This window comes from Balaenoptera borealis (genome assembly GCF_965194805.1).
Source record: "Balaenoptera borealis genome assembly, chromosome: 11".
Classification (NCBI taxonomy): Eukaryota; Metazoa; Chordata; class Mammalia; order Artiodactyla; family Balaenopteridae; genus Balaenoptera; species Balaenoptera borealis.
The window spans coordinates 64,596,706-64,613,671 of NC_138868.1; the positions used below are offsets into that span (position 1 = coordinate 64,596,706).

Here is a 16,966-nt window from a genome sequence, read left to right on the forward strand (position 1 = left end):
ATGACTATACTACCCAAAGCAATCTACAGATTCAATGCAATCCCTATCAAATTACCAATGGCATTTTTTTACAGAACTAGAACAAAAAAATCTTAAAATTTGTATGGAGACACAAAAGACCCTGAATAGCCAAAGCAGTTTTGAGGGAAAAAATGGAGCTGGAGGAATCAGACTCCCTGACTTCAGACTATACTAGAAAGCTACAGTAATCAAGACAATATGGTACTGGCACAAAAACAGAAATATAGATCAATGGAACAGGATAGAAAGCTCTGAGATAAACCCATGCACCTATGGTCAACTAATCTATGACAAAGGAGGCAAGGATATACAATGGAGAAAAGACAGCCTCTTCAATAAGTGGTGCTGGGAAAAATGGACAGCTACATGTAAAAGAATGAAATTAGAACACTCCCTAATACCATACACAAAAATAAACTCAAAATGGATTAGAGACCTAAATGTAAGACCAGACACTATAAAACTCTTAGAGGAAAACATAGGAAGAACACTCTTTGACATAAATCACAGCAAGATCTTTTTTGATCCACCTCCTAGAGTAATGGAAATAAAAATAAAAATAAACAAATGGGGCCTAATGAAATTTAAAAGCTTTTGCAAAGCTTTTGCAAAAGCAGAGGAAACTACAAACAATACGAAAAGACAACCCTCATAATGGGAGAAAATATTTGCGAACGAAGCAACTGACAAAGGATTAATCTCCAAAATATATAAACAGCTCATGCAGCTCAATATTAAAAAAAACAAAAAACCCAATCAAAAAATGGGCAGAAGACCTGAATAGACATTTCTCCAAAGAAGACACACAGATGGCCAAGAAGCACATGAAAAGCTACTCAACATCACTAATTATTAGAGAAATGCAAATCAAAACTACAATGAGGTATCACCCCACATCAGTTAGAATGGGCATCATCAGAAAATCTACAAATAATAGATGCTGGGGAGGGTGTGGAGAAAAGGGAACCCTCTTGCACTGTTGGTGGGGATGTAAATTGATACAGCCACTATGGAGAACAGTACGGAGGTTCCTTAAAAAATTAAAACTAGAACTACCATATGACCCAGCAATCCCACTACTGGGCATATACCCTGAGAAAACCATAATTCAAAAAGAGACATGCACCCCAATGTTCATTGCAGCACTATTTACAGTAGCCAGGACATGGAAGCAACCTAAATGCCATCGACAGACGAATGGATAAAGAAGATGTGGTACACAATACAATGGAATATTACTCAGCCATAAAGAGGAACGAAATTGGGTCATTTGTAGAGACGTGGATGGATCTAGAGACTTATACAGAGAGAAGTAAGTCAGAAAGAGGAAAACAGATATCGTATATTAATGCATATATGTGCAACCCAGAAAAATGGTTCAGATGAACTGGTTTGCAGGGCAGAAATAGAGACAGAGATGTAGAGAACAAACGTATGGACTTCAAGGGGGGAAAGTGGAGGGGTGGTGGTGTAATGAATTGGGAGATTGGGATTGACATATATACAGTAATATGTATAAAATGGATAACTAATAAGAAACTGCTGTATAAAAAAATAAATAAAATTAAATTAAAAATTAAAAAAAATCAATATGTCAAAGCAGCATACTGCAGGTGGCATGTCCTGAACTCTTTCACCCCCCGCCACTCTTCTCTTTGATTATAAATCCCCACCTATCCTTGCTGTATTCAGAGTTGAGCCCTGTCTCTCTCTCCTACTGTGATAGTCTTGACACTTATTACAATAGTCCTAAATAAAGTTCCTTACTGTTTTAACAAGTGTCAGAATAACTTTTTAACATTAGCAATAATGAACATTAACTAATTTCCATTTATTATCCCCGACTCATCAAATTTTTAAAGTATCTCTCCAAGTTTTAATAAAACTAAATATTTTAAAAAATATTTTCTGCTGTGTTATGGATAACATGCATGCTGAAAGGCACTTTCCTTCCATATGTCCTTTATCCAAATGTTCAGCACTTTTCTGATTTTATTAGTAGAAGGTGACTCCCACTGATCCCAGATACACAGAGTAATTTGGATTGGAAATGCTTTAATTATCCTTTATTTGTAGAACTGTATTCACAAACATCCTTATCAACAGATAAGTGGGGTATGTTTGTCTCTGTCCTTGAAAATGTCATACCAAAGCACATCTTACTTTCTCAGTGGTGATTCCATACCAGTCTCATCTCTCTCTCACCAGCTAAGGAGTGCTTAGCAGCGCCTGGCACATTAGGAGTTCAACAAGTGCAATTACTATTATTAAGATATGAAGTTTAATTTTTTCAGCTTCGTTATTTTTCCTGAGTCTTCATTGCAAAATCTTCTTATTCTGCCCTGCGTTTGCTTTACCTTCCCTTGCTCATTCTCAACTGACTTCTCTCCTTATCTCCAAGAGTGACTTGCAATCTGCAGTTAATGAAACAGAGATAATGATATTCTCTATGTTAAGGCATCATGCAGAAGTAGTTCTAGTACACTAGAATTTTATCGTGGGGCACTCTATACTGTTTATCCAACGGGTGATGTAATGAGGTCTAAAAGACAAAAAAATATATAATATCAAGTAAGTGATCAAGAAATATTAGGTCCCTTCCTATAGCTTCATTTTTACAGATGAGGACAATGAGGCCCAGAAATATAAGTTGTCACAGCTAAGTTCCGAAAAAGGGGGAGGGAGGGGGAACTGGCTTTTATTTCTTGTCATAGTTCTCCTTTTCTGGGCTATTCATTTGGTTATGTGTCTTAATCACCCATCTAACAAATCCACGAGGCTCACCAATGTATTTGGCACCTGTCAACCGCCCAGATATGGTAACACAGCAAACATTTTGGTGAAGCATAACAGTTTTGTTGCCTTCCCCTAGAATTTTATTGTATCTGGTGTGCCAAAAAATATTGTCCGTCATTTGTCTCACAGTCTCATACATGCTTGGAGATGACCATTGACTTTTAGGCCTTGTCGTTGTTCAGGGCCTTGATAATCCTTTAACAGGTAAAAGAAGCACTTTGTAATGTCACTCATTGGAGTCTAGAATTATAATTTTAGTATATTCCTACCTAAACCCTACCCAATATTGGTACCAATTGGACGAGGATAATCATTCATCGCAATAAACATTCACTAGAATAAATATTAATCAAGAAACTAGGAGGCATTCAGGGGTTATGATTTTGTAGCGTTTAGAAATCCATCCTTACTACGGAAACCCGGTGGAAGACTACCTGGTTCACAAACAAGATTTCAAAGAGGAGGGGCTTGGAGGAGGCGGGTCCGGACAACCAAGCGCGAGAATACGCCCCAGCGCATGCGCACCCATTAGCGGGTAACTCCCATTTGCTAGGTAGGGGAGGAAAGTGAGAAGCAGTCTACAATTTTAAAATTTCTGTTCGCAAACGAAAATTAGATTGTGATCAGTTCCGTGAATACTGTGAGAGCGTTATTCTCCGAGTTCAAGATTAAGGACACTTGGCATATACCGCTAAACCAAGAGGTGACTTCTCGTCTCGCCCCCCGTCTCCTGGGACATTGATAGGCTAGTCCATTCCACAGACTTTCGAGTCCTTGCAGCGGGTCGGGGATCGAAGGATTGGGCCAATTGCGGCTGAAACGTCTTTGGAAGGAGGAAGGGGGTGAGGGGGCATCCCTCTGAGTTCCGCCTCTCCTTTTTCGAGGCGGTCGTGGGGAAGGGGGACGTACGAAATATTGCCCTCGAAAGCCAAGGATCACACCTCTCCGTGCAAACTGCCGGGAGGGCGGCGGGAAAAGGGCAAGACGGGAGTGGGGAAAGGGAAGGATCCAGGAAGCCGCGCGGGAGGGCGCGCGCGCGCGCCCCTTTTTCAGCAGTGTGGCGGGGTCGCACGCACGCCCGCCTCGGCGGCTGGGCGCGGTTTGCGACAGTGGGGGGAGTGGTGGAGGTGGCGGCGGCAGTGGCAACTTTGCGGCAAGCTCCGGACGGGCTTGCTTGACGGCGGTGTGGCGGAGGCCCCGCCCTAGGCGGCAGGAACCTGGAGGGAGGCGGAGGAATATGTCCGAGAGGGAAGTGTCTACAGCGCCGGCGGGAACAGACATGCCTGCGGCCAAGAAGCAGAAGCTGAGCAGCGACGAGAACAGCAACCCGGACCTGTCTGGAGACGAGAATGTGAGTGCAGCACTGAGCAGTCTGGACGGGACTTTGCAGTGAAAGTTTCAAATTCTTTTTAAACTGTAGGCGCGGGGGCGGGCAGGCGGCTGTGGGGGGAGGGAGAGGTGTCACCCTCTACTCAGGAAAACGCGGGCGTGGAGGAGAGCATCGAACTTGTCTCTACGGGGATTTTGAGCTGCGGCCGAGAGCGAGCGGAAACTTGACGGAGAGTGGTTTAAGAGAAAGCTGGTGGTGGAGGTCAGAGGGCTCTGAGATCCTTTTGCGTGCATGCGGAGTGTCTGGGCCTTTAGGCAGATTTTGGGAGAGTGCGGATCTGAGATTCCAGTAGTTTAAAAGGCAAGTTAGAGGTTTTTCTAAGACAGTTGGAAGGAGGGGCCAGCGTGTGTTAATGGACTTTTAAAAAAGAATTTAGGGACCATGTCACTCTTAGACCCTTACCGAGTGTGCAGGATGGGAAGAGTAGCTCTTAGACGTTAGAGATTTCGGTGACTCTTTTAAAGGGGCTTTTGTGTCCGCTCCTGTCTTGTCCGCGGAGAAGGGGCGTGCCTGACAGTCGGCTTCTCTTCGGGAGGAGGAAAATTGAGAGGGTCGTCTACTGACTTGGAGGGGGAAACGACCCTTGAGGAAGGAATGAGAAGGGACAGTTACTCTTTTGTAAGTTTTCACTAAGATAAAGGGGATGACCTGGAAGATTTTAGGCCACTGTGGTCAGGGTAGATGTCTTTAGGTGTGGGCTCGTGGCTTCGCATGTGTAAGGTGTTCTGGAATCAGATTTTTTTTTTAAACTCTTAAATGGATCTTGGTAATACTCTAGTCCGTCCCAACAGTTGATCCCAGTGTTTTTAGGTGAGACGCCAGTAATGACCGAACTGACATTAATTTTCAGTTTCATGTTTTAAGTTTATATCCAATAAGGTCAGCAAAATGTCTTCACAGTTCATTCAACGAATTACTCTGAAATGTGAACTCTCCGAGGTAACAACATCTGATTATCTTTTTTAAACCTTTAAAGTGTTATAGGAGGGTGGTGTAAGTTCTTCTTTTTCTCAGTTTAGCTAGTTTTAAGAATAAATGTTTTATCTTACACACCCAGTTCCTAAGTTCTACATCACTGCATCACCGACTGAAGCATGTATATGGCATGGTGTCAAGACCAGAATTTTCACTGAACAGATGGGAAAGAATTCTTTTTGCAGATAGAAGAAAGATATTTGGGAGATTGTCAGTTTGTGGGATTTGGACTTGAAATTTCTGGAAAGCTTAGGTGTTGAATGTTACTTTAAATCTGTTTTTTTTTTCCTGTTTGTGCTTCCCAATCTTATTATATATTGGGATCTAACATTTTTGACCCTCTTCATTCCAGCCCTGGGTATCTGTTTTATTTCCACCTCTTCTTAAATTTGTCTAGGCAGATTAGGTTAGTGACGAGGAGCACAAACTGGATCTGTTAGGTTAAAATCCCCCCTCTACTGCTTACCGGTTGCTTGGTCTTGAGCAAGGTGCTTGACCTAGTTGCCTTAGATTCTTATCTTAAAAATGGGGATAATAACAGTATTTACCTCATGGGATGTTTGTGAGGATTAAATGAGATAATATAGATAAAGTGCTGAAAAGAGTGCCTGCCCCTTAATAAGTACCATACAAGTGTTAATTACTATTACTTCTTTTGTAATCACATTGTCTAGACTTAATGTTTCTGGCCCTTCCACATATTCATCAGGCAGAAATGTAATGAAAATGTCAATAACCTATTAGACGGAGGAAAATTTCAGGGGACCAAATAAATTGAAAGGTTATATTCTTTTTACAGACCCTTAAGAGGAATGTACTCCTTGATGCATACTAAAGCTATTCAGAACTAGATGATTGGACTAAGCTGCTGTTTTGGTTCCTCCATTTGGCTGGGACTTTTAACCTTTTTTGTGCCTCGGACACCTTAATGAATCCTGTGACACCTTCTCAGAATAATAGTTTCAAACGTATAAAATACAATATATAAGATTACAAACAAAATTAGTGATAAAATTATAAAAAAGTTACAGAATTTTTTAAAACAAATTTAAGATTTGTTTTAATAAAGTGTTTTAATGTGAAGTGCTTCTTTATTAGCACATTAAGTAACTAGGTCTAGCAGTGACTCTGATAGTAATGATGGGCATAGACAATTTTTGAGATCTGCAACAACTATAATGTGATATAAAAATACCTGATTTCATTGGTGAGAAAGTCACAGCTACAGTAACATTAGCATGTATGCTGCCTGCATTATAATAGAAGGAAGTAATAGATTTCACTTAAAGATAGTGAATATTAAAATGCAACTTTAAATTTATTTATGTATTTGTTTATATTGCCACTTAAGTTCACAGGTCCTCTGAATTGCATCCAGGGACCCAGATCTAGGACATAGGTTAAGGGAAGCGAGTAGAGAACTCTGTATAAAAATGAGTTCAGAAAAAGCTAACAAGGGCAGTGGTTTTACTCTTGAGGGAGCCAAATAATGACAGGAAGGCCAAAAGCAAGTGGAGGAAAGAATGTGATGTTTTTGAGTTGGAGTGGAGGTAGTCTGAGCGCTTGCTACAGTTAAAGTGAATCAAAGAATTGAAAGGACATTAAAATTTTTTTCAATTGAGGTATAATTGACTAATAACATATTATTTCAGATGCACAACATAATGGTTCGATATTTGTATACATTGCAAAATGATCAGCACAATAAATCTAGTTAACATCTGACCTATTTTAAGTTTGTTTTATATGTATCTGCCATTTTATTAACTTTTTCATATGACTGCAGAGTAGTTAGATTATGGAAGAATTGTTGTCTGGTAGTGAGATCAGAAGGCTGAATCTGGAGACATGTCTTTTGCTTAAGCAGCCTGTGGCAAGATTAAGGGCCAAATTACTATCCCTGTTTCCTTGTTGAGCAAATGCAGATGGTAGTGCCATATCTGTTGCATAGTACCATTCTATGTTTTGCGGAGGGACCAAGGTGGAAGTCAGCTTGTACACATATTACTTAGGAAAGGTTTGAATTTAAGGATAAAATGAAAGCATTGTGACTGTATTTCATTTCCATTTGACTCTGATTTCCATTTGCTCTTGATTTGTCTATTTCAAGAGATGGGTAAATTAAGTGGTTAAAAGTTTATACACATACACACACACACATACACATACATGTAATGTGCCCCAATTATTAACAATGTTTTGTGTGGCTTCTTGATTAGCAGTTGGATTTTTAGAATGGAAAGAAGAATTTTCCAGACTGGGAAGAAGCTAGTGAATAAATGTCTAACCATTTTATTATTTCATTTCTCTAGGGTTGAAAGATAATTTTCAGAAAAAGAATAAATTTTCAGAAACATTTTACTCATGTGAGGGAACTGGGCAAGTGTAAGTCAAACGGTACAAATGTATATGGATTAAAGGAATGTAGAGATGAAATTGCAAATGGAGACAAAAACTTCTCTTCAGAGTGAAAGGGAAGACATTTTGAACCTCTACCTTTGGATTATGCACAGTGTAAGAGATGTAAGATTGTTCAAAGGTAGTGAAGGGGGCTAGAATCTGATAACATGGAAGAGCGTGCAGTAGTTACATAGTTTTCCAGTGAAACACAAAATTGTTTTCTACGCTAGGTTTTAACTGTGTAAATACAACTGAAAGGTAGGGAGAAATAGAGATTAACAGTGATTTCAGGACTTCCCCGGTGGTCCAGTGGGTAAGAATCTGCACTCCCAATGCGGGGGTCCGAGTTCAGTTTCTGGTCAAGGAACTAGATCCCACATGCATGCCACAACTAAGACCCTGGGCAGCCTAAATAAATAAATAAATATTAAAACAACAACAACAACAACAAAAAACCCAGTGATTTCAACCTAGGAACTGAACTCTTAAAGTTTTACATTTCTATATCTATAAAAGCTGATTATATTTACATTAAATTACAGTCTAGATATTGGGCATTACTGTGTGCCTTCTATCCACTTCATTCTCTTTTTTCACCCTAGATAACCAGTATATTTTAGAATGATTTGTGTATTTTTTTTAAAAGCGTTCCATTTTGGTAGGAACCATTCATTTTGAAAAACCACCCCTAAGAACTACTGTATAATACCGTATAGTTTTTAAGTGAATTAATATGAATTTTTAATATACTTTTTGATACTCCAGTTAATTTTTAACGTTCTGTAATATCATAAAACCAACTTTAGGAAGCAGTAATTTAAAAATAACCTCTAAGACAATGGTTCCTAATATGTGTTCTCATAGATGTTAATAGGCACTCCATGAAAAAAAGCTTCCTCTGGAATGAATTTAGTAACTACTGCCCTAAGGTGATATAGGTTTAAATAAATCTCTTTATTCCAAGGAACACTTTGGAATGTGTAATGAAAGGAGGTAGTGAAATCCTCTTCTCAGAGTAGAGGACCATTAATATAGCTTGTGGACTGGAGACGGTATAAATTAGGTGAATTTTCAAGGTTTCCTGCAGTCATTTCTACATTTGGAAGGATTTTACTTTACAGTGAGTTTTTGGAGCTCTATTGTATGAGTATTTTAGAGCTATGAGTCAAATTTCACTTGTATATAGCACATAACATGTAGAACCTAAAAAAATTCTAAATGGTTTAAGTGTTATAAATAAGCAGAGTTTGAATGATAATCAGGATTTTCATCTAAAGTAGGAAGCACTAACACTGTAGCCTCAAACGGCCACCCACTCTCATGCTCCAAACTGAGCAGCAGTCAAATAAATTATGAAGACATGTAGGTCAGTCAGATTTAGGAGTCATAGCTTTTGGTTTTGAATCCCAGCAGCCCTAACCAGCAAGACACCATTTAGGCTCTCTAAGCAACACTTCCTTATCTAACAGTACCTTGTATGAAGAGCAGTAATGATGAAGTGAGGCAATGCAGTAAAGTGGCTGGCACAGACCAGTGCCTTGTTATTTAAAGGCAGTGTTATTCTTACCATTAGCATCATCATGGTTAGCTTTTTTTGTTTATATTTTTGCTGAAATATCAAATATCCACAAATCCTAATGTGTTTGTGTTTTATTCTTGTTTGGAGACAAGAATAAATTTCTTCATTTCTTGCAGGATTTATTAATTAATTCTTTTAGGCCAGTCAGTAGCTACCCAGTATGAATTCATTTCCTAAGTACAGTATTGCTGTTTCATATAATTTTTTCTGATTTGCTGCTCATAGGATGATGCTGTCAGTATAGAAAGTGGTACAAACACTGAACGCCCTGATACACCTACAAATACGCCAAACGCGCCTGGAAGGAAAAGTTGGGGGAAGGGAAAATGGAAGTCAAAGAAATGCAAATATTCTTTCAAATGTGTAAATAGTCTCAAGGTATGTACAGAAAGACACAGTCTATGTGCTGAATGATGGGCTCCAGAGTTATTTCTCAGTGGTAAACATTTTATGCTCAAGATACTCTGTCAAGTTAAAAATATTATAAAATTATAATAATCTGAAGTTTTGTTTGTAGGGCAGACTGCATAGTTATTATAATCCATTCCACATTTGTTTAGCTTTTTTTTTGTTTGTTTTACATTAAATGGGTAGTACCTAGTATTGCATCTGGTTTTTCTTTACTGTTTTTATTGATTTTGAGAAATGTTACTCTTCATATTTTGGTAAAACTTAAAAGCATAAACCACTTCCTGGTACCTGTTACTGAAAAAAACTGAATGTGACTCATTAACTTTGAGTTAACATAAATTGAAACAAATGTCTTACTTTGTGCAGTCTTTAAAAATTTAACTCTTTTATTTGTAATTGTTTTCAAAGAAAAAGTAGAAATTTAAAATTTTTTTGAATATTCAATATTTGGAAAAAATAATAGGTTGGAGTTATTTATATTACTGCCTTCCTCAATAGTCTTTTTATTTTTAAAAAGGATTACTGATATTTACTTTAAATGTTTTACATGTATTCATTTCCTGTTTTTTAAATTTGGGGGTGTTTTTCCTGTGCTGAGCAAAAATATGCATTATATTATCTTATACATATGTTAGATAGATTCTTTTTAAAATATCTAAATATACTTTAAAGTCTTCGGAAAGCATAAGAAGCTATGGCTTTATGGAAATTATTTTCCTGTCTATGTAGCAAAATTCATTGCTCAGTGTGTCAAATTATACTGTCTTAAAAGGAGGAAAATTAATCTCAGTGGTGGTGGTTTTTTTTTTTTCCTTCTTCTAAAGCAAAGTGTCCATTGTAGTTTCATGTTAATATTTAGATATATTAACCTGTTTTTACGTAGTATATCTGGAAGGTGGTTTTAACTGCCATTTGGATATTTTTATTAAATATTTCCAAAGCCTAAAGCTATGGCTTTTTAAAGGATAAGAAATGAATGTTGTTATACTTTAAAAGTGAAAACAGTGCCTTAAAGTGAATATGAAAGTTACTATTAAACACCGGGAGATTGCCAGTATAATCCTAAGGCTGAAAAATAACTTTGTGAACAAAACTGAATACTTGTAGCACAGGGAACTCTGCTCAATATTCTGTGGTGGCCTAAATGGGAAAAGAATTTGAAAAAGCTGTATATGTATGGCTGAATCACTTTGCTGTGCACCTGAAACTAATACAACGTTGTTAATCAACTCTACTCCAATGTAAAATAAAAATGAAAAAAAACCCTGAATACTTGTTTTTTGTACATCTCCTTATAGCCTCCTGGTAACTGTGATGTTACAGCCCACTGCCTCCCCTGGCCCCCACTGTTCAAGTATTCTTGTTCATTATAAAACTTCTTGGGTTGTTTTTCTTTTAGGACCCAAATTCAAGGTTATTTAAAGTTGTTTTTATAGAACTGTAGAAAGCAATGATTTGAATGGAGTCTGATATGCTTCACTGTACGAGGGAAATTAAACCTAATAAAGTTTAATGAGTACTGGAGAAACTATATTAACTGTTAGGTTATTTGTTATTTCAGAAAATTAAATTGTGTCCTATGTCCTAAGGGATTAAATGCCTTTGCCACAATTATCCATTTTATTTTGATTCAGAAGCGTGCAGTTGGGTTTAAGAATATAGAAGGCAACTATCAAAGTATTTTCATTGATGAGTACTTGTTACCTAACCTCTGATTTAAATCTTTAATTGTTATAAAGCTTTATCATGCACCAGTATTTTAAAATGTGAAAACTGGACTAACAGATACCTTTTAAGTGTCAAAAGTCAGTTTATGTATGATATATAAAATTGCAGCTTGCATTTTGGAAAAAAGTTATAATGGGAATGGTCAGTTTAGTACCATTTTTGGTTTCTAAAATATATTAATTTTTCTTATTTCTTGGTTATTTTATAGGAAGATCATAATCAACCATTGTTTGGAGTTCAGTTTAACTGGCACAGTAAAGAAGGAGATCCATTAGTGTTTGCAACTGTAGGAAGCAACAGAGTGAGTGTTAAGGGGACTGTTTGGCATTTGGCTTATCAGAGTCTGGTGTTAATACAACATTGAAGTGTAATGATTTTGAAGTAAACTTTGTATAGCTGGTTTGACAGTATTGTTCCTTTATGTAAAAGTGAAGCATTCTAGAAACTGACAAAATTAAAAGTAATATTCATGACTGAAAATATATCTTTATTTCATACATCCTCCCAATTGTTCATGAAACGGGTTTCTATTTACATTTTGTACTCATAAATATTTTGTTTTGAGTGGCTGAAAAAATTGACCTTGCTTTTTAGAAGTGACTGTAATAGTTGTTTGTCAATTTAGGGTAAGAAGTCTGTGATTTCTTAAAAATAGTAAACATAATTAATTGCTCTCTGTAAATGGAAAGCGTAAATCCAGTGGATTTATGTAATAGTTACTGAAAATATTTTAATTATATGCAATAAATATTTGTTTTGAATTGTTTTTATTTTAGGAAGCCAGAGTATCTTGAACTGAGAAAATGCATGGAAAAAACCATGCTGGGCATGTTTTGATGTAAATGGTTATTTAACTTTTTAGTTAAACCTGGGGCTGAAAAAGTGGATTGCAAAGACTTGTTTATTTCCATTCACTTCTAAATGAATGGGAAAAAGGATGATTCCCTAGTGCTTACCAGGGAGAATCAGGAGTTTTCTGTTAATCTGAAATCACTACGGAAAAATTGTCCTCCTGATAAGTCTTTACTGTATTAGCTGACATTCTGCTTATTCATTAGTGCTGTACTAAGAGTTATGAGAAATAACAGAGAAATAGATTGGCGTATTTGGAAAAAGAAAGATGGAAGAAATTGACTAATTGGTATGGATTGACAATAAACAAAGTCACTTTTTTTACCTTTAGCACAAGAGGGGAGGGAAAGGAGGTGAATCTGAGGTGTTCCATAAGTTATTTTAATTGAGTGAAATTAAATTTTATGCTTCTTTAGTAATTGTGTTAAGCTTTTTAGAGAAATAAAAGACCATGGTTTTTAATGCACGCCGTTTCCTATATTTGTTTGCTGTTTTAGTGTTAGTATTCTGTTCTCAATCAAAACTAACTTGGGAGTTGTCAGCTGAGTATTTTTCAAATGTCAGCATATTTCCAAGCTTTTTTCCTTTTTTATTCTGAAAGTTTGAGGATCATACAAACACACATGCATCTATTCTGGGCTAGAACTTTGCTATTCCTGTTTTCTAAAAAGTAAAATTTGGCTTTAAGTAATTTCCTGGAAGTCTTTAAGGAAGTTTTAATTACATTTAAGGCTCTGTTGCTTTTACTGGTCATTGAAGTTATGAAAATTTGAAACTCAATACTCAAGTTGATAACCTGGGATAACAGGTTTTTTTGGTGTTTAGCCAAATATAGGTTGTGATATGTAGCTTGACAACAACAATTCAGAGGGAAATTGATGTAGTTTGAAGAAGAGATTAAGGTTATTTTTTCCGAAAATTGGGAACATAATCCATTATTAATTCATTTGAATCCACTTTTAAGACATCACTATAAGCCTGATTATGCTTCACTAACTTCACCATCATATTAGTATAATTAGAATTAGTTTAATTTGTGCTCCAGTATGCTTATTGTAATGTTCCAGGCTTTCTAACAAAAAGAATCCCTGTTCTCATTTAAAATGACATTGAATTATACGTTACTGAATTATAAAAAGCTCTGCTGTTTGGACTTCTTTTTTTAAAAAAAGAAAGAAAAGTAAAACAAAATAATCTTTTAAGCCAACCTAGTTAGCATCCATATAAGGAATTTTTTTAGAATATTAATGTAGAAATTATCTTATTAATAGGTGATAATAGATGATTTAAAGGATCTTTATAGAGTTCTTATAGACTCTTATTAAGATTAATAACAGGTTATTGCTAACATGACTAAGCTGTAAGAAGAATGGAAAGAAATTTATAAAAAATTTAGTATTATAGAGTAAGCCTTCTGTATCTGTGGGTTCCACATCCGCAGATTCAACCAAGTGTGGATCAAAAATATTCAGAAAAGAAAATTCCAGAAAGTTCCAAAAGCAGAACTTGAATTTGCTTTGTGCTGGCAACTATTTATATAGCATTTACATTGTATTCGATGTCATAGTGGTCTAGAGATGACTTAAAGTATATGGGAGGATGTGTGAAGTTATATGCATACACTATGCCATTTTATATAAGGAACTTGAGCATCCTCGGATTTTGGTATCTGGGGGGAGTTCTGGAAGCAATCCCCGGCAGATACCAAGGGACAACTGTACATAATTGAATAAAGTGTATATATTATTAGAATATGTGACGAAAAGGCCACTGTATATCAGAAAGTTAATATTTGATGAGCAATGTCCATGAGAAAATTATTAGGCAAATTTTAGATTTTCTTTTTTTTTTTTTTAATTTAATTTATTTATTTATTTTTGGCTGCGTTGGGTCTTCGTTGCTGCGTGTGGGCTTTCTCTAGTTGTGGCGAGCAGGGGCTACTCTTTGTTGCGGTGTGCGGGCTTCTCATTGCAGTGGCTTGTCTTGTTGCAGAGTGCGGGCTCTAGGCACGCGGGCTTCAGTAGTTGTAGCACACGGGCTTCAGTACTTGTGGCTCCGGGCTCTAGAGCACAGGCTCAGTAGTTGTGGCGCACAGGCTTTGTTGCTCCATGGCATGTGGGATCTTCCTGGACCAGGGCTCGAACCTGTGTCCCCTGCATTGGCAGGCGGATTCTTAACCACTGCGCCACCAGGGAAGTCCTAGATTTTCTTATATGTAATTAATAATGCTCTAAAACTATCCAAAGACTTTAAAGCTTTAAAAGAGGATAAACCACGGGAATTCCCTGATGGTCCAGTGGTTGGGACTCCCTGCCATAGGCCTGGGTTCAATCCCTGGTCAGGGAACTGGGATCCTGCAAGCCTTGTGGTGCAGCCAAAAAAAAAAAAAGATAAACTACAATTTTAGGGAGTAGTTATACTTTACTGTGAGGTATTCAACTTTATTTACTTGGAAGAGTTGGTGCAATTACATGGATGAGATAAAAGTTGAAAACATTGGAAATAGAAACCATTATTATTACTGTAGTATTTAATATATTCTGGAAATTATGTGATGCATTAGGCTTTACAATAGCTTCCTTAAGTTTAAAGGAGCTCTTTTAAAGCAGTAGTTTCTGTAGCATCTTTGAGATACATTTGTGACTAAAATATGTTCAAAAGCTGAAGAGTGTGTTTCTACATTTGAGATAAAATTTACTGTATTTTTGTTTTCATTAGGTTACCTTATATGAATGTCACTCACAAGGAGAAATCCGGTTGTTGCAATCTTATGTGGATGCTGATGTATCCTTTCCTGGGTTTTCAATATTGTTGGCTAAAGAAATTGACTTTCAATAAGTACCCCAAAACTTTTGTAAATTAGTTCTCTAAAGTTACATTGTCCTTTCTTAACTTTAACCAATGCTATTCCTTCACTGTCACCCAAAAGATTCCTAGTATCTAGTTTTCCTGATTCCTAGAAAACCATTGTAGGGTGGATATGAAGGAGGACAGTGTGCGTGTCTGGAGATGAGCATTGGAAATCCTGTAATAGAAAATGATAGCAGAAACTTCCTGTTTCTTTGACCTTGCTTGGAATTTTATCATTTCAGGGCAGTTATATTGGTGAACTTGGGTTAATCAGAATCTGTGCCTGGCAGTCATACTGAGTATTTGGTCATCAAAGCCTACAGAGAAAAAATAAACATGTGCAATTTGTTTAGGAAATACTGTAAAACGTGGGTTTATAAAGAAAAAGCTTTAAAAAGCCAAAGGGTACAACAGTCAAAGTTTGGTGATAAGACTTCTTCCAGATCCATTTGAAAAAGCTAGCAAATAAGAAAAAGCAGGAACATTTAGTCTTCCCTTAGGTGATAAGAAAAGAAGTGACCTGTAGCCCGTATTGGGAAGGTATCACACAGGAAAAGGTGGAAAACTGAATAGTTATTGATCTTTATCTAGAGGCACATAGAGTTACTGAGATAGAGCCAGGATCAGCAAATTACAGCCTATAGAGCTGGCCACCTGTTTTTGTAAATAAATTTTTATTTGGGACACAGCCATGCCCATTCATTTACACATTGCCTATGGCTGCTTTCAAAAGACAGAGGTAAATAGTTGTGCAAACAGCAAAATAGTAATCAAATCTGAGTGGAAGGACTGGATTTGTTTGATCATTTGGTGTAGATTTTAGACCTAAAATCTCCATTGGTTAAACCTGGTAGTGTAAAGAAAAATGGGAACTTCTTTGTCAAAAACTTCAGCAGTTCTCTGGAGGTTTTTGTGAATAGTATTGTGATCATTGATGTGTTTACTTTTCAAAAACAAATTATATTTCTTAACTGGCATTTCTTAGGCTGATGAGAACTTTTACACTTGTGCATGGACATATGATAGCAATACAAGCCATCCTCTGCTAGCTGTAGCTGGATCTAGAGGCATAATTAGGATAATTAATCCCATAACAATGCAATGCATAAAGGTGGGTTTTCTTGTTAAATTACAGATCTGCTTTTTTTTGAATGCACACCTGCAAAAGCTTGTCATGTTGAATTTAAAACAGAGTGCAATTTCTAATTTGGTTTGTACTTTGCCTATTGCTTCATTTAGACAAGTCTTTTGAGACCTTTGTCACACTTGGGTAATGCAAATTAAGGAATAAGTGGGAAAATTTTATCATTTGAACTATTTTCTTTTAAAATAATTTCTGTCCTTTTGTCTTGCTTTAGTCTGAGAGGCTTTAAATGAACAATAAGAAAAGAGTGAGCTCATTTTCCAAAATCCCCTAAATAGGGGGTATAGAGTCAAGAGCGCCTTGTAAAGAACTGAAAAGTGAAGCCTTGGAAGTTGATACTAAAAGAAATTTCACAAATCACTTTAACCTTGGGGATACATTAGAATCATCTGATAATCTTTTAAATCCTTGCTGTGGCTCAGAATATCTGCAAATGGGACTTGAACATCTTTTATTTTTCCTTCAAGTTGGGTGCTTTTAATATGCAGCCAAGGTTGAGAACCGCTACTTCAAGTGAAACTATTTTTCCATTCTCCTAAGATTAATGAAAAAGAATTTATTGATTTTTATATGAAAGTTGAAGAAATGTTTTAAATTTATTATAGCACTATGTTGGCCATGGAAATGCTATCAATGAGCTGAAATTCCATCCAAGAGATCCAAATCTTCTCCTGTCAGTAAGTAAAGGTAAGAGAAGCATATGTTTCTTTAGTTCTGTTATTTGGGAGTGAGTTTTTTATTTTAGGGACAAACTGTTCTAAGGAAAAAAGCCAAATTTAAAAAGAAGTAAGTTTTAGAAAAATCTTAGGCTACATTAGCA

The 16,966-nt window shown here is 36.6% G+C and overlaps 1 protein-coding gene across 3 annotated transcripts in view; it reads left to right on the forward strand.

Annotated features, from left to right (window-relative positions):
* Positions 1-3,351: 3,351 nt before the first annotated feature.
* Positions 3,352-16,966, forward strand: part of EED (embryonic ectoderm development) — a 33,061-nt gene continuing 19,446 nt past the window's right edge. Inside the window, exons 1-6 of one of the 3 annotated variants that reach the window (XM_082340487.1) lie at positions 3,354-4,168; positions 9,387-9,539; positions 11,509-11,601; positions 14,871-14,936; positions 15,988-16,113; positions 16,752-16,833. In XM_082340487.1, the coding sequence (XP_082196613.1) occupies positions 4,055-4,168; positions 9,387-9,539; positions 11,509-11,601; positions 14,871-14,936; positions 15,988-16,113; positions 16,752-16,833 (634 nt within the window). In that variant the 5' untranslated portion in view covers positions 3,354-4,054. Of the gene's footprint in view, positions 4,169-9,386; positions 9,540-11,508; positions 11,602-14,870; positions 14,937-15,987; positions 16,114-16,751; positions 16,834-16,966 lie in introns of all 3 variants that reach the window. The other 2 variants (XM_082340488.1, XM_082340489.1) reach the window with 2 other exon arrangements.